This window comes from Neospora caninum, chromosome VIIa, assembly GCF_000208865.1.
Source record: "Neospora caninum Liverpool complete genome, chromosome VIIa".
NCBI classification, from domain to species: Eukaryota; Apicomplexa; class Conoidasida; order Eucoccidiorida; family Sarcocystidae; genus Neospora; species Neospora caninum.
This window is the reverse complement of record NC_018393.1, coordinates 2,940,228-2,958,273: the sequence shown is the minus strand read 5'-3', so window position 1 is coordinate 2,958,273 and position 18,046 is coordinate 2,940,228. Positions and strand designations below refer to the sequence as shown.

Genomic DNA, 18,046 nt, shown 5'->3' with positions numbered 1-18,046 from the left:
TGAACCACCTCAAAAATGAAACTGTAAACACAATGCAGTCGTTTTCTGACCTCTGATACGTTAGAGACCGTGGAGCAATGCTTAAGGCCCAATCCGCGTCTGTTGCGGTGACTCCAGGTCGATGGCACGACAGCAGAAAAGACACCCGCAACGCAGGTCTTCCAGGATTTTCGTACTCCAGGGTGCAGGTCATTTTCCAGCCTTCCCTCTCGTGAACACTCGCCTTCTTTTCCCCTTAGTGTCTTGGTAGTCCGTCTTGGTAGTCCCCCGAGTCCGTTACTCTTCGCTATCATTGGAAGTCTGGTTCTTCCCCGGTTCGCGGCGACATCTTGTTGGTAACGCCAATTTGTGCCTTTGTCTAGGAGAGCGTAGCGTCCTTTCCAGCGTGTCTGGTCTCCTCTGTCACTCATCTCCGTTCTTTTCCTTTTACCTTCACCGGTATCTCGTTGTTTTCCCCTGCTTCTCGAACTCCCTGTTTCTTGGTTGCCGCCGATGCCGCCCGACCGCCGCCCCTCGTATACCGACAACACCACTTGCGGAACAGTATGGTGCTGTCTATGTGTTTGCGTGCGGCGAACGAGCTTCTCGTGGGTTCGGCGTCGCTACGTTTGGCGTTCGACTTTTCTGTATAATCTGATCACCATTTTGGTCCTCGTAGGCAACATGTTAACTTTCATTCTCCTGTCCTTAATCTCCGGCAGGAGCTTCTTCACCAACTACCGCTGTGGTAGTCAAGCAATTAGCCTCATCAATACCAACTTCGTGGCGATGATGGGGGTGACGGGCATTATGGGCCTTTGTGCACTGATGATGGCTCGACTGACCAATATGTTCAGTAACTATTCTCTGAGTGATTTCATGAGTATCGGAAAGTGGGCAGACCGACTTGGTTGCCTTGTTAAATGGCTCCCATGGTTGGTAGCTGGTTGCGGGATTGGCTGGCTTGTAATCAATTTCATAAATATCACCTGGATTTTCGCCGACCCCAAGAGTTGGTGTTCCCGCAGATGGTCTGAAAAAGGCATTGTGGCCGTTGTGAACTGTCGTCTCTGGTATCGAGGCGAAGTCCCGTGCATCGAATCACGTAAGAAACCGCGAGAGCAACTGTGTCATTGTCTGACACAAGTGGGGTTCATGTCGCGGCTGGACAGGCAAGGATACACCGGCCGAGGAACTGATACACCGACCGGAAAGACACATGAGTATCGTACACGAGCAGATGGGTATCTTGCGCAGTGTTTCCCAAATGACCAGGAATCCAGCATCTGCAGCTAAGACTTCAACTGGGGTGCATTCGCTTGGCCTGCACTCATGTGCATACACTAATTAGCGGCCACTGAGTATTTCCAGACTCGGGCAAGTTAAAGGTCATCCACAGGCAGACAGATGGTAGTGAGATACCGCGGTTACCGTTTTACGGTCATCATTTTCTTTTGTGTTGCATATTTCTTGTAACTTCTGTGAATTTCTTCCTGTTTGTTTCAGAAGAGGCGGCAAAAATGGAGAACAAAGTGGCCTCATGCAACGATGGTGATTATCTAGAGACAAGCCACTTCTTCATGTTTACTCCAAAGACAGTGGATGGGAAGGGTTGTTCTTTCCAGACTATAGAGATCTGTCGTGCTTTCAAACAAAAGTATACCAGCTTCGGTAATGGGCAAGCAGTTGACTGGACGGGTAGCGCCCTGTCACACTGCTTGGGACCCGATGGAGAGAATGCATTAGCGGATGAGTTCCTCGTATCCTCTGATGAGAGCAGCGACCTGTATCGGTACGTCATGATGTACGTCGTTGGCTGGTGTGTTGCCCTATTGACACTTGGCATTCTCTTCTACTACATCAAACAGTCGAGCAATTTCGAGGCAATGTTCTACCAGCCTCAGCGTAGAGGAGACAATGTTCTTTTGAAAGTCATCCGGCCTTTCACCCCCTGGAGTAAGTAGCGTGCTGTATCTTTTTCCGCGAACCGAAAGGAACATCTGTGAGGAAAGAAGTAGCGGCACTGTATGGTTGGTTCCGCAGGGTAGGAACTTACGGTAAAAAGGAGGGTCGGAGACCTTTTCCTCATGTAGGGACTACGACAAGGAAGGGGCCAACAGAAATAAGGTAAGGTGTGTATAAAGTCGCTGCCGGTCTCCTTGAGAGAGGAACGGAGTTGCAAACAACAAAACATGTTGTTCCGACTGCGTTTTTTGTTCGAAATGAGCTCTGTCTGGACCTGTTGGAGAGGCCGGGCAGTGTGTGTCTCAGTACTGTCAGGAGAGAGGACGAGTGCGGCAGATGTGACCTGATCGTGGTATCCGTGTTACAGAGTGGTAGACGCAACGTGGGCAATGAGCCTTGCCTAAGGAGAAGCTACAATGTGGACGCCAACACCAGTGGCACGGCGATTCATGCGTCCAGCGAACAATCGTCCCTCGCCTTTTAGGAGTGGGGGCTTCAGCAACTGCTGTGCATTTCTTTGCTGGTCAATGTTCGTTTTCTACAATGGTTCTTTTGGTGTTTTTTAAATTTGTACTTAAAACAGATTCATATTGTCGAGAAATCAGGGGCTTCAACCGCCATATTGATTGAGTATAAGTCCTTAGAATCTCATGACAGAGCTTTCTGCATTTGCTCGAGAGGGCTCCTCTGTCTAGCCCATGGCGGAAAACACTCGCCGGCATCGACACACTGGATGGTTCGGCATACTGGCTCGTGTTTGCTACCCTTGTAAAACTCGTGTCGCACACGTGAAGAGCAGGAAGGGGTTGCGTGTACTAACAAGTCTGGCAGCGAGCTACCCTCTCCCATTCGGCAATCGCTACCAACGCAGTCAACGAAATGCTAGTGTTTGCGGAAGAAAGCGGCCCCACCACTTGCATGACAGGTCAATCGTATGCGTACGATAAGACAAGTTGGAGTTCGCTCGCGAGCAGGCCATTATCACGAAAAACAAATGGCAGCCCTGTCATGATTTACGGTGCTGCAAAGAAGTAACCCCACGTACAATGTGCTGCCTAAAACATGCTCCATCTGAAGATTAATGCCCAAACTGCCACGTGGACGGAAACACGCGTGATCACGCGGGAACGCGGAAATTCAAGGTTACACGGGCTCAGATCTTAGGCTTTGGTGCCCACAAAGGGCCCCACTTTGTATGCCAACATCTGAACAGAAAAGCGGTGGCGATCCGCCTCCTGAAAAGAGTCCACGAAGCAGTACGGAAGTTTTGGCATGCCACAATATCGACGTGCCAACCGAGAAGGCAGCTTGGGGAAAAGTGTGGCTACTGTATCCACTGTGGCACCTTACTCTTTGCGATGGAAGCAACCAAAAAGGCAGCTGCCAGTTCCAGAAAACTGCTTCCTTTGGTTCCACTAGGACGGAATGGTACGATTCTTTGGTCTCTCACGATTATTGGATCCTAATAATGTGCACGGGGGCGTTCCTGCAAATCCCGCTTAGACAAATTGAGGCATTGTAGCTGGTCGCTATCCCGATGCTACCGAGCGGGGGAAAAGATTGCCCCGATAAAGTGCTCCGCGAAGTCGTTCACCGCCGCATCGTACTGACTTTACGCGCCAGAAACTCCTGGAAGGAATTTGACATACAACACATGCATCAGTCGCACATGCGCATATTGGTGGTTTGCACGTCCACTGAACAATGATCAGGAGTTTATTTCCTACATGCCACTCCGGGCATCTGTGTACATCTCCGTTCTGCATTGCAACTCACCATGAGTACTGCTCAGCGTAAGGGAGAAACGCGTTCAAAAAAATCGAAAAATCTGAATCCTTACCTTAAGCGCTTCCATTGCCTTATATCGATGCGATATAGAATTCTTCACAGCCTTGTCCATTTCTGCGTAGGTCAACTTGAATCCATCAGGCTGAAAGATCGGATCCCTACAAACCGTAGTGACTGAGCAGAAGCCACCAAGTGTTGCGCTCCTTATACAATGTCTACTTCTTGAACGGGATCGTACGATTAGAAATACTATTTCTGGCGACGATATGGAACGCAAGCATGACTCGACCGAGTGATCTGTGCCTCCTGGAGATTTCACTTCCATGTTACGCTTGCAGAACGAACAAGAAAGGAGTGTTCATAGTACGCATGTGCGGCGCATGGTCGCGAATGTCGCTAGCGAGACAAAAGGAACTGGTCACCATATTGGCTAGTTGTTCGATTACTTTAACGTGAAACAGCTGGAAAGCTCTCTAAGCAACTAGTTGGTTACGTGGGTGTGTGTTCTCCCGGTCGAGCCATTGTTTTCTCTCTAGCCTTGAACAGCTTCTAATACGACGGTCTTGCCCGTGTATGGCAATTTCTTTCCTCAGACTTACCATCCGAAGTCGCGCTTTCCTCGTGGCTCCGTCACGATAATGCCCTGCTCCACAAATGGCCACGCGGCACATTTATTCCAGGGCATGACTGTGCACACGTGGCGAGTACCGAGTGGCACATTAACATATCGACCACGACGAACAAGCCGCTTGTCGCCATACACAAAAAGGCGAAAAGATGGACCCGGACAGGTCTCAGTGCAGAAAAAGGTTTCTTCTCTGCTTGCGGAAACACGTCGATTTTCTTTCCATGAATGATAGAGAGGGCAAAAATGAAGATTCACCCTGGCACAGAGGACGCTCCTGCGTCGCAAGCACCATACGTCGAGTCCTCAAAGCAGGGATTCAACAGGAGCCTCTGGCGGAGGAAAAGGCAACAGCCGAAGTCACGATCGTTAACCATTGTACGAAACGTATAGGCGTCTCCACGACCGTACAACTACAAACGTTTCAACTTTTGCGTCGTGCACCTTCCTATGCACCGTATACAGCTAGAAAAGACACGCAGAGATACAAAGCCAGTGGGCACGGCAACAGGGCGTTATTGTCTGAATGACGTCCTCAGACAACGGCATCCCGAAGTGTGCCTCCACTGAAAAGTCCAAATTGCTCGGAGGCGGTGCTTTCAAGAAAAAAAAAAGAGACACAGGGGAGAGGATCTCCTTGTAGTTCCTTCATCTCACGACAGGACTCACGTCTGTGCGGCCTTCAAGGGTGTGGAAATGCGGTTCGTCGCCTTCGTGTTTAACTCTGCCAACCTCTGCCACGCACAGTGTGCACAACGCATAGCCGCTCTTATCCTGAAAGAGCAAAAGCATCCACAGCAAAAAATCAATAAGCAGTGGTTCCACAAAGAACTGCAATCTCCAGAGGATGCTCGGAGATAAAGTGCCGACCAACAGAGTTAGCATCGCAAATGAACACGTACACATTCAGATTAGAAAATCGAAATGTTCCCTTTCTGGCGACTGACATCGACGCCAGCCATTTGCTGGATATACGTCGGCGGGCACGTGGAGCTTCACGGAGTGTGTCATCGTTCGCCGCAGGCACAGCCGGAGCTACAGCTCCCGGTGACTGGAAGTGCCAAAGGGGAAACGGGACTTGAATGGGTCTGTCCCTTCTCTGTTTGCAGTTGTGATATCCTCGGTGCTGTCTGCATAAAACACAGTGTTACGGAAGAAATTGCCGCAGTGGCCAACACTGGCGAAACCGACGTAGCTTATCCGACTAGTGTAGAGTTTAAGTAGACTCAGGCTATGTACAGATCATCCTTCAGAGGGAGTCACATTCTGTTTCTCTTCGGGCTGCAAGCTTGCTCGGACCTCACATGCTTTCGAGACCACAATGTCAACACAAGCCAGACGACATGGAAGCTTGTGGCTACAGCAATACATGCCATTATCCTAGCGATCTCAGAAAGATATGCTAACCCTACATTTAACCTTAACTTCTGCTCTAGTATGATGCAAAACTGGAAGGCGTTGCGTCAGTCTCACCTCATACGCTGCTAGGAGGCTTGGGAGTCCCTCTGGTCCAAGTTTGTGAAGAAACCATTTCCTGTCGGAACCAATAGAAACCGATTCTGCGAACAGGAAAGATTTTCCGATGGCGCCACATGTACCTCCTGCTGCTACTGTCCTGCTCTGGCACTGGACTTCAATGTCGCTCGAGGAGCATCTCGTGAGCTCACATTGCTACTAAATAACGCTACGGGCAGCTATCGTGAAGGTAAGTCTTACACATATGGACCTGGTAAACCTTTGAGCGCGTTGAAGCACAGGCAAGTATCTTCAACCATCACGAGTGCGTTCTGCGGCAATTCTGCGTCCGAAAGCTGCAGTTGGCGCACAGCGGATCGACACTTGGCTTCTGCAATCTCAGCAGGTGACGCCCCTTGAAGCTCGGGCACTGCAGAAGCGGAAAGGAAAAAACGCGTGGGCAAAAGCATGACACGTGTGAAACTTCGAGTAGCCAGAACGCAGAAAACACAATCTCACACAACGAGGAAACAGTAGATGGCTAAGCCATAATTGGCTTCCTTCGTCAAACCCGAATATTGCGAATGACATCGACAGAGTACATCAGGTGTAGACACCCCGTAGATGGACACAAGGAGAGAAGAAGCAGCAAGGATCCAGTCCGCGGCAGAAGGCCATGCACTGTTGCCGCCACCGGGCTGGCCGCCCGCATCCGAGGGGAAGAATACAGTTCCCGCTAACGACAAAACTACAGCGGGGGAGAAGGCACGCGGAAGGCATATTGCCGGTGTGGAAGGAGCTCGCATCGCAGTAAGGATCTTCCACTGCAGAGGACCCTGGGAATCTGGCGCCTGCGCGACGTCTGGTGCTCGATATTTGTCAACTGATGCAGGGAAATTGGAACGACCTCACTTTAGCAGCCTGTATGTCTTTCCACCAACCACGTACGTACAGTCAACATTTGCCGCAACGAGTCGAACGCTTCGATCTCCTAGGATTTGTTGAACCTCCGCCAACTTGTTTGAATTGCCAGTGCAGAAGAAAATGAGAGGTCGGGAATCGTCAGGCGCCGTGGCACCGTGCCCCACGTCCCCGTTTTCCGCCATCAGTAGACAAGGAAAAAGGGGAAAAAGTGCAGGCCTGCTGCGCCCCAGAAAAAGAAAGATAACAACAAGGACAAAAGACTGAAGTCAAACTAGATGAAGCAAGAGGCACAAGCTTTATGGGAAAAGTGGCAGGTTGGGAACCACTAGTAAGCGTTTAGCCGGCGAACGAAGGAAACAGCAAACGGGTGAGCTAGTCTTTTTGAGTTACGAGGAGCCCGCCCGGACGTGTTTCAGGCAGTGTCAATCCACGCAAGCGTTTCACTTTTTGTTCCACGGCACGCCAGCTCCTAGCGAACCGTTTAGCGGTGGCACACTCCATAGCTCACTTTCTTGTACGAAACGCAACGGCATAGCCGTACAGTTTCTTTCCGCTGTTGCAAGCCGGTAGAGCCAAATTTGCTCCCACTTTACCTTTGCGACTGGGCAGTCGAGACACATCACGCGCTGACGAAGCAGTCTGCCAGTATCCGCTTCTGTGGCACGTTGCTGGCACACCCCGGCTCCTTCGCTCTGCTTTCTTTTTCGTCGCAGTGTGTTCTGAGACACATCAATCACTGTTTTTGGCTTCTAAAGTTCAGTCACCATCTGGAAATTGCGCACCGGAGCACAGAAAGTCACTGTATCGACGTGATCGCCACCGGTGCCCCCAAATCGAGTGGCATGCGCTGCAGGCGGGGGGCGGGGGGCGGCTGGGGGCCAGCTGTCGGGTCGGCTCGTCCAATCGCCGAATTGTAGTTTCTACTAAGCTTAAACGGAGACACCTGACTTAAGACAGGAAGACCCCAAAGGATGAGTCATCACACATCGCGCCTCCATCGACAAGCCATAAGCCTTTTAACCTACAGTATCGGTGCCATTCATGTTTTTTTCGTGCTGCAACTCGCATGGACAGCAATGAAACGCCACAAGGCGAGCCTAACCAGTCGTGCACGGTCAGATCCTGCTTGTATCTAAGTCCCTCCCGTGCATACAAAAGTGCCATCACACCTATATTCAGTACAAGACATGAGGAATAAAGCGGGTCACCGCAGGAAGGCGGCATTCTACCGGGCCATGGAATTGTTCCATGAATTGGCAATGGCTTGTCTCTAGGATTAGCGAGTAGAAACAGAAGGAAGCAAGAAGGTATTTCGGCCCCTTGTTGGGGAAATGCCATCTCTGCGGTCCCGCCTATTACGCGGGGGTACGTCTCACCAAAAAGGCCCCGATAATCGCAGCGACCCTGGAAGTTCCTCAGGTGGTTTTGAGTGGAAGGCGAGCGTACGGCAATTGGCACAAAGTAGGGAGAGCCCTTCGCTCGATGTTGCATTTGTTCCTTTCAACCTGGTCCGTACTGTCGACGCTTGTGCCAACAAACGATAAGTCGATGAGGAAAAAACTTTACACGAGCCCCTGTCACCTCTAACACCGGCGAATGAGTTCAGTGTCGCGACTAAGTCTTCCTACTCGGCGGAAGGACAGTCCAAAGACCACATGCGATGTCAGTCTAAAGCGCAGTTTTGGGGTCAGCTGTCTATCGAGTCCTCATTTTAGACTCCGACACGGAGGGGACACGAGTTGATTAATGTGTCAAGTTCAGTGTGCTAAAGAAACCGTTCGTTTTTGCCAGCCGTGTGCCCTTCGCAGGACATCCACGCTGACCGCGTTTTCAGATTGAGACACCAGCTGTACCCGGTCGTGCATGACAGTAGCCTTCGCTTTATGAAAATTGTGTGCCGTCTCGACGAAATGCAGCTCGCTATCCCAGAAAAGAGAACCTCACACACGACTGAAGAGTTACCGACAGCAAGCGAAATTCTCCGTTGCAGCATTATGAATACCCGTGCAATTGGACATTTATGCACAAGAAATGCTAACGAAATGCAGTAGGAGAACGTCTCAGACGGAACTATGCCGAGCTTGGCTGTTCAGTGTATTCTTGCTATCGCCAGTCAAAAGCGCTATCGGTTCGCTTCCACTCGTCGTTAGCTTTTACCCCGCATCTCGGCAACATCGAGTGATTGATCTTCGTCCTCGCGCCACAAAACAGGCACCTCGTCGGTGCGAAAGCGCTGGCGGTATTGCGCTTTGCTGACATCGACAAACTGGCCCCTAGAGGCCATCAGACAGCCGAGATATGCGACCATTGCTCCGTTGTCAATGCAGTAACGGTCGTCCATGCCGCCCATCGAAGCACCCCGCCTTATCGCCATCTCCTTCAGCATTTCTTGCAGGCGTAAATTGCAACCTACGCCGCCGACAACCTAAGGAGATGCAAGGCAGAAAAATAATCTCCAATAGCTCGATGTGACTTTAAAGGAACAAAAATATAGACTGGGATGCAGTTGTGTTGTGGCAACCTGAATGTGGAGTCTAGCAGCCACTCAGGTGCACGACAGTACCCTTCCTCCCCGTGTGTGAGAGGGAACTCAAAGGAAGGTGATTAGAAGGGAGATTCCACAACGAACAGCTGTCGGCAGCTGTTGTTCGGTCCATAAGCCTGTGCCCTGCCGCTGGGTGGTAGTGTCATAAGAATCGTGAAACTTATGAAGGTGACAGAACGAATTTCAGTGCAGCAAGCTGGTGCTTTTACGTGTTCCCTCGCGTGTTGTCTTCACTCAGTGTTTCGGTTGTTCACGTCTGTCCTTACCAAAACTTGGTCAGCGTAGTGGAGAGCCATAGCGCGCTCCGTAACCTCACTTAGCATCGCGAAAATAATTTCCTGTGCGCTAAAACAAAGACTTTCAGGCGTTAAAAGGCGCGTAGGCAAATCCTCGAACATCTCTCCGTTTTGATACTCTCTTCTGCCATTTAGTTTCAGTTTACCGGCACATTTACCCTGCCGCAGTTTTTGATTAACCTGGCTTTCCTGCAGGTCCTGCGGGCATGTGTGAAGCTGTGGCATCTCCGTGCTTGCCTTTCCCTCTGATCGACGTCGCTGCTTCTCTGCTGCCTTCCCATCTGATCCCCGTTGTTTGCATGTGGGTGCCTCGACGCCATCGTATCTGGATCCAGCGGGCACGCCATTGGCAGTAGTTGAGACCGACGGAACCCCTGAAGATGCACCTTCATTTGGCCCCACGTCGCAGGTTCTTGCTTCACCCTTCCCCAGTTTCTCATCGTTTGAGACCTCGCATGACTGTTCTGTGTCATGTATGCTAACGTGCGCCGGTTTCTGCGATCCTTCATTGCCATCCCCTGAAATTGAGCCGGCATCTGCCCCTCGTTCACCAGCGCTATCTCGGCACGTGTCGTTCCTGAATTTCTCGTACCGTCTCATTGTCCCTGCGATGTCTTCCAGCCGACTAAGAATGCCACTGAAAGAAAGATCCATGCCCTTCACAGTATAAGGGAGAGGAAGCAGCTCTTCTGTAAGCTCTGCTTGTGATTGTTCCATTCGTCCCTGAGCAGGATCCTCGATATGAGGATCGCAGGCGCTGTGTGCCGTTGTAGAATGATCCCCAGGGGACAACTTTTGCCTCCTCCTCTCAGCAAAACGACGAGCTAGTTGCTCCACTTGGTATCCCGGAGCAGGATCATTGGGAAGGTGAAGAAGACGCGCAAGGCGATCGATGCAATTGCCTACTGCGACATCTAGGGTCTCTCCCAGTATACGGTAGCGTCCGTCCGCATAACCAATCACCTGACAACGTACAACGCAATCGAGAAAAAGACGAAACGCGTAGCCGAGAAAATCTTGGTCGATGACACGGCATTGACATCCCGTCGAACTCGAGGTTGAATCTGTGTGAATTAACTGGACACAAAAATTATCCCTGCCCTCCGCGGTGAGTACGCGCTACGGTACATCTCGAAAACAGTATCACCCAGACGGCCAGGGATATCGTGGTTTTGTCAAAGAGCTTCCTCTGCAAGAAAGTCGCAGAAACTTCGGAACATCGCAAACCTCCTTGGTACATTGTCTGGTGTCTGGAATCAGCATGCAACAAGACACCCACGATTCCCCTCAGCATAAGACAAATACGATACGACTGATCGGAGCCTTCATCATCTCCGCAGCTTGTACCTCGCTATATGGCGGGACACGAAAAACAGCGTCATATCTCCAGAGTGACGAGACCCGAGCTCAGTCCGCTAATGGCGGCTCCGTTCGAACATTGCATCCTCACCTGTGTGTTCCCTCCGCTAACATAAAGGACGACAGGATTGCTGCACCCTGTTACGAGGCGCCCCATCTCGATGTGTGCAACGCAGTGGTTTACAGCCACTAGAGGGATATTCCAGAGAAGGGACAAGGTTCGTGCTGTGATGGCGCCGACTGCCAATGGACCACCCATGCCCGGTCCACACGTATAAGCGATGCAATGCAGCTGTTTTGGCTCCACATGTGCCTCGGCAAGGGCTCTCCTGACTAGTCCCACGATCTTGCTTTGATGATGTAACGCCGTTTCTCGAGGCAAAAACCCGGTGCCGGGGGGAGTGATAAAAGTCTCCCGTGGGTTTGACAATATTTCGCCATTTGATGAAACAATTCCCACGCCGACTTTGTTCGCGCTGCTCTCAATTCCCAGGCACAACAGAGACCCAGACGCCGGATACTGGACAGAAGAATGTGCCGTGCTTTCAAGCACAGGACCAACAGCTCCAAGCGCAGCCATCCTGGCTCTTAGTGGTCGTGATCCCCGCAGCGTCTTTCCTTGCAGTCCAGACTCGTCTTCCCTCCAATGGGTTAACAGTCCAGATAGTTGGCTTGAACCATTCCTCCTTTGCTTCCCGGGTCACCTCCAAAATTGTAGTTCCTGTTAAAGAAAAAAGATGCATCAAGTCACTCCGGCCCCCGATACTCGGAGTTCGTCATCATGTGCCACCTCCGCATCGAGTTGCGACCTCAATGGGTGTAATGTTGTCTGGTATTAAGCCCCAAACTGAACGGAACGAGCTACTTGCACACTATAGCGTGCTAAACCAAAGCACCCTTGTACAGTAGCCGAAGCAGCCCGCCACCGCAGGAACTCGAACAACCCGTTCGCGTTCAATGAGCGTATTGGCAGGGAAACACTGCCCTAGACTACAGCTCAAAAAACCATTGGCCGCCGCACAATGCATGAATCGTAAAACGGGGTTTGTGCCAGCAGGTAACTGGTGTCCGAGTATGTCGGAACCGACAAAACCTCGTCAAAGTGAGGTGACGCGAACCACAGTCAACCGTAATTGTACCGAAGCAAATTTTCGTACGCCCGCATGCAAGATGTCGCCCTTGTCACTTCGCGACTTCCAAGAGATGCCATGGCCATTCGCACTTCTTCTGACGTCCTCATGTAGCCTGTCCTGTCGTCGTTGGACGCAACAGCTTCGAGCGCACAGAAGCTCTTTCGAGCAGCACATCAAATTTACCTGACTCGTTAATTTTCGCGGCAAGACCGGCGCTATGATGCGGCGCATGCTAGACACACCTGTCGCGCTTTGCATGCAAGAACCATCGTTGCTGTCTCCATTTGCCCCTGTAACGATTTCACTGCTCATTTTTATCCGGGGATGGGATCATCATACCTGCTAGGCTTCTGTCGTATTTTTCGCTCGCTTGTTTCGAAGAGGACGCGCCGTAAACCTGATGGCGCGAGCGAAAACACAAAGTAACATCCCATGTAGTCTAGGTGGTTAGGATACCCGGCTTTCACCCGGGCGACCCGGGTTCGAGTCCCGGCGTGGGAAATCTTTTCCTTTTAGAACTTCGTTCGCTATCCTAGCATCCTCCTTGTTCAGTACAGATAAGATGCAGTAGGTGGGACAGTGTAAGAATTACCGTAGCAACCGAACGGATTATGCTGTTAGGTTATCCGATTTCAAATGTAGTCGAGTAGTCAAGCGCAGTCAACTGTCATGAGACTGGCTTTCGCAATGAATATGCTAAACCTTTTACCAATTTCTTCTTATTGATTGTCCCTCGTGGAATGACCAACTTCATCGTTTGTAACAGTATACGTGTCCCAGGTGTTCTGGTAGGCCCAGTCGTTGCTCGGAAGACGCCGTTGCGCCCATCAAAAATCTAGTCTGTATAGCCTGATGATCGGCGGGAGAGCGGTCTTCGGTGGGCAATCTATGATTCTATCGATAAGCTGCATCTCTATCATTGGTTCCCTAGTGTGGGCTCCTCACATCGTGACTGTCGGTGTAGAAGTTCTCCCCTGAAAAACGTACTTTGTATAAACGTCGTACGATATTAAAATCTAACGCTTTTGTCTGTATGAACAGGTTTGCAGCCACCATCTAAAGCGAGCAGCTCCACCTTATGTGGCAGTGTCGCTTGCTCAGCTCGCAGAATCGTTACTATTACAACTTTTGCATCTCTCAGGCATCGGTGATCAAGTTGCAACGCGACAATCTCGTTTAGAATCCTGATTGTCTCCGAGCTAGAGCGTTCTTTTATGAATACCAGCTGCCTCAAGAAGCGAAGCATGTGGGACTCGCATTGTCCTTTGTTTCCCCTTGCCGGTGAGTTTGGAAAGCCATCATCCGGTGCTTTTTTTCATTACACTCAGATCAGGAACGACATGGAGAGAGAGAGAGAGCTCCCCTGTCCTCCCGATGCAGTTGGACGACGTCACTGATCTCTCCTGAAGTTGTGCCTGTCAATCGGTGCCCACCTCACGCTACCAGTAGCCCAGTAAATCGTGGTCCGATCTGCCCGCCTCTCCCCTTCCCCCCGCTGATGGATGAGACCGAGCAGTTAAGCCACCTGAATTATTCCATGGGCATACATAGGTATGGAGATATGGCCATGATCCTCCTCATGCTCCGCCGTAGCGAGCAATAACACTACGGAACCATTTCGGCAAAGCAGGGGACGCTGTTTCGGCTCACCAGAAACAGAGCCCAGGAACATAGAGTCAGAGGACAGGGAGACTGGGTACCCCTGTTCGCCGCGCCTTAAAATAGCCTTTTGGTTGACAATAAAGAAACTGTCTGCACTGGAAGTCAATTTAGCTCGCTGGCAAGTTTTCGCACCATAGACATTTAGGAGACTACTCAAGTTATCGCTGTCATCAGTTGCAGAGATGCGGATTCTGAAGCTGGCTTCGATCCCAGCTGCCTGGTCTCCATGCGAACGCCAGTAAAACTGCGTCTGGTGCTCCTGTGATCGCCTGCTTAGTGTGGCGGGCGGCAAGCAATGGCAGACGTTAATTTCACTTGCCCCTGCATCTCTCTCTTAGAATGCAGATGGCAGCTGTCAACACGAGTGCAGTCGCTTTGTTGTCACCGCCACGGCTTCTGATAAACCTGTCAAGCAACGGGCCATTGGCATTTGGAACCTAAGCTTCCCGTGTTGCTAGGTCACCCTCCACAGGAAACAGAGGGTTCAGTCTCATCGGTGAAGTGCATCGAAGGACCTCAGAAGCGAAGCAAGTCCGAATCCACGTCATTGAAGCTCGGCAAATCACTCTGACATTGTACCTCTAGTGATAAATAGATGATGCTCAAAAACTCATAAATAGTGATTCCCTTTACTATTCCCCTGAAATCATGCGAACACTCCGCACTCCGAAAATCATCAGGTCGCCCCTGTTCCCGTGTGTGATCGTGAAGGTGTGATCCATTCTCCAGTGCATCCGTTTCATAACCGGGGGATACGACACCTGAGACAGAATGCGGGCTAGGTAGGATTTTTGGTGCTGTACGATGACGAGTTCAAGCCGACCGAATTCACGGCGTTTTCGAAATAGGAAATCTTTGTCCTATTGTCCACAACACATAAATTGTCCTGTGCAACTATTGAAGGAAGGCCATTCTTGACAAGCGAAAGAGAGCCAGTTGCTATCCCACCCCACTTCAATACACACATAGTCGCGCAAGGAAGCCAAAATTGCACTGCGGAACCTCCTCAGAGTTCGTTGTCCCACCCAGGGTTACTTTGTCTCGCACCTCCCAATATAGTCATAGTCCAGTCTCTCGTCTTGGAGAGAGCGTCGCAGGTGTTTAAAGAAATCCTCATTAATAACATAGACACTAGGCAATGTGCTATACAGGAATGTCATATAGCATTATGCCTGATGTGATCATGTCGTGCGGCGGTGCCTTCGCCAAACAGAGTCAGTAGACGTTAATTGTCATTCTAGAGCATGTCATTCAAACCTCAACTCCTCGCCGTGATACCACAGGGATATTTACTCTATCACTAAGAAGTCACATGATTCACATTGGTATGTAACGCTTACGACTAAGACTACCGTAGAGGCGGAGGTCAGACTAAGAGCTTGTCGGAGCCCAGACGCACTGCGGTAGCAGACAAGCAACTTGATTCGTAGTCTTGTAGGTACCATATGGACAGACAACATCAGTTTAATAAACTAATGCAGGTTCAGTCTTTGCATCATCTAAAAAAAGATTACGATCTAAATCGTCGACATAGGGATATGAACCGGTAGCCTTGGAGTGTCCACTGTTTAGACAGACGTTCACGACCCAGAATTTGACCTGGAAAACTGGTAGTACGATTCCCATGACAACCAGCATTCTGCCTCTCTTGACTGATGATGTGGCAGGCCGATTCCACCATACTGTCTAACACTTTGTCACGGTTATTGAGTAGATGCCTGCATAGGTCTGACGAAGCCCGCGATGCTTTTACCAGCAGAAGACAGGGTTTGTGGCTCTATCTAGACCTGGTGTACGAAGCAACACCGGAACGACAAATTCGCATTCAACGCAACGGCACCACCCTAGCCTGACAAGCTGCCGCAGACGCGCGAATCCAACAACGACCCAGAGCGGTGCTTGCTACCTACTAGAAAAGCACGGGAAACCGACAGATGCATGGAGGAAGCCATGGTCACACTGCTCTTTCCCTGGGATGATCTCAGAGGATCTCAAGTACAGTTTAACGAAAATGGTGTGCTGCTGAGCTGCTTTGGCGCCAATCTCCATCAGGGTTCCTTGCTGGCAATCCTCTGGTTACTTGAGGATACCATTTCTGGCTTGGAGGTCCCACGTGTACCATTCTCCGTTCTATGAAGTACTTCTTTTAATGATATGATATGCGGCCGCCCTGTAAGCAGGCGAGCGATAAATATGCACTAATAGACCTCCTTATTGGTGGTAACATAAGGTTATCGGTTTACCCGCTCTTTCACAGTTACATAGCGGGAACGAAAATGGAACCTCGAGAGCTTAATTTTTGACATTGGTATTGACGCATCGGCCGTGTGCTGAAAATTCCTCCAAGGGCGCGGACGCCTCAGCACTTAGTACCTCCCACATATCACAGCAGCTCAAGGAAACCGCTTTACCGCTGTAGGGTTTTACTTACCGCCATTCAATGTCGTCGTATTTGCAGAGGGCCGTAGTTCCCAGCCAAGATAATAGAACTCTAGAGATGGTGTCTAACTGCAGAAGATCTTCGTCTCAGCCGAACGAATAGAACGTATAGAGTCCAAGGGGACAGGGGAACTGGTGAGCAGGTATCGTTGTGAGAGAATTACAACCTTTCCCAATTTATCGGCCCGCGATGCCAAGGCATTTCGCAATACCGAACGCCGGCAGCTACTAGCTTCAGAAATACATTCAATACGTCGGCCGGTTGAAGCAGCCAGCAGCCTCTGGGTGCAAGATTCGCAGACACATTGAGCAAGTGGAGGCTTGTAGACAAGCGATGGCTACCAGGCTGCAGCGAGCTCAGAGTTACGGGATTCAACGTGATCTGACTAGGGCGCAAGAATACATAAATGTGTTGTCATTCTTGCTCAATCCGCTTGCGTTGTCTCATGACTGCACTGCTTCCGTCACTGTTGCCGTGCGGAGGGACTTGGCCTCGAAGTAGCCCCCGTCATTCCTTGCTGATTTGTCAGCTCTGCATCGTCTGCGTTTTACAAAGACACCACCATCGAGCACAAACCCGATCATTCACTTCCGGTACGTCATGAGCAAAGCGATTTTTCCTTGAGTTCCATCCTGGCGTGGAAGAAACGCAGCCTGTGCCAGAAGCACAGTGACGGTGAACCTATACCTTTGCGTCTGACCTACCGATCTGCACAATGGCCACAAAGGTTGAATTACCCCCTGTGAACACGGTAATACAATCAAGCCTCTTCTTCCAAATAGGTTTCAGGGAAAACACGAAATTAGAATGTTTGATTGACATTTAGCCACTATGCAAAAGATATAAGCCAACATAGTCAAGACTCTCGCGTCGTCATGTACAGATCCAGATAGTAGCGCCACGCCACGACACCAACATCTTTCAAAAAGACACGGATTGGAAAAAGGGAAAGGGCTGAGCGACATGGCTCTCCGATGATTTCAGCGATACATTCCCGGACACCAGAGAGCTGCGCTACCAATCGTGAGGCGGTGACATCTTGATGCGTAGAGGGGTATCGTCATGGGACCGGAATGCGACATACGTAGAAGCAGTTCTGCTCTCTGGACCGTGATGGCAAGCCTTGCGATTAGCAATGAAACGATTCCGACTTTTTCAACAAATGTTGTCAGGCCGACTGACATCGGAAATTTGTCTCTGGTATTGCTTTATCAGGTTGGCGTACCGCAGCAGCCAGCTTCTGGGCTGTGATCTGAAGATACGCCATCAAACGTGTCGATCTCTGCAACAACTGCCGACTGACGATGATAGTTCACGGCGCAAACGGCGAGTGTGCAGGATAAACTAAAACGAGGGGCCTATGAATCCGACGGTACCGTTCATTCGGAAGCAGCGTATCTCTCCAACTAATGACATTCCTTCGTGGCTTGCCCACAGGTAGAATACGAGTAGCGTGCACGATCTCAACCTCTGTTGGTCTGTTCCGCCGACCAGGATCCCTGCGAAACGGTGAACCATTTTTCTCATCAGGCCCACGATCTACCGACTGGTCGGACACGTGGTCTTGCATCAGGTGCCCACAGCCACCAGTACACGAACACGCCTCTCGCGGTCCACCGAAGTTATCACCCTTCCTTGGCAACGCGAAGTGAGAGTAGCTGGACGAAGATCCAGTAATGATCTTGTTAACTTAAGGTGGTCGCTGAATACCAATCCTGGCTGAACGTATACGCACAACTTCCGCGTGAAACGTACAAGCCACCATGGCGATGCTGGATCCCATAGATTATGGCTGCCCGAGATACGACTTTTGCAGCCGTTTCCTAAAAGCGGACCGCATAGCAAGGACAAGCATGGCGTCTCGACAGCTGGTGC

General features: G+C 50.5%; 3 protein-coding genes and 1 non-coding gene across 4 annotated transcripts; 2 read left to right on the top strand and 2 right to left on the bottom strand.

Moving 5' to 3' along the window:
* Positions 1-663: 663 nt before the first annotated feature.
* Positions 664-1,943, top strand: NCLIV_022620 (conserved hypothetical protein; the record flags this gene model as incomplete). Its single annotated transcript, XM_003882456.1, has 2 exons — positions 664-1,084; positions 1,486-1,943. The coding sequence occupies 2 exons, from the start codon at positions 664-666 to the stop codon at positions 1,941-1,943; spliced, it is 879 nt and encodes a 292-aa protein (XP_003882505.1).
* Positions 1,944-3,104: 1,161 nt separating this feature from the next.
* Positions 3,105-6,918, bottom strand: NCLIV_022610 (Nucleoside-triphosphatase, related; the record flags this gene model as incomplete). The annotated part of the gene is made up of 7 exons (XM_003882455.1): positions 3,105-3,179; positions 3,785-3,890; positions 4,332-4,375; positions 5,027-5,131; positions 5,831-5,891; positions 6,074-6,242; positions 6,765-6,918. The coding sequence occupies 7 exons, from the start codon at positions 6,916-6,918 to the stop codon at positions 3,105-3,107; spliced, it is 714 nt and encodes a 237-aa protein (XP_003882504.1).
* A 1,964-nt stretch (positions 6,919-8,882) lies between these two features.
* Positions 8,883-11,516, bottom strand: NCLIV_022600 (putative glycoprotease family domain-containing protein; the record flags this gene model as incomplete). Its single annotated transcript, XM_003882454.1, has 3 exons — positions 8,883-9,161; positions 9,548-10,540; positions 11,028-11,516. The coding sequence occupies 3 exons, from the start codon at positions 11,514-11,516 to the stop codon at positions 8,883-8,885; spliced, it is 1,761 nt and encodes a 586-aa protein (XP_003882503.1).
* A 981-nt stretch (positions 11,517-12,497) lies between these two features.
* NCLIV_t080006 lies at positions 12,498-12,570 on the top strand. Its single transcript has one exon. It is a non-coding gene; the product is annotated as a tRNA-Glu (tRNA).
* Positions 12,571-18,046: the final 5,476 nt, after the last annotated feature.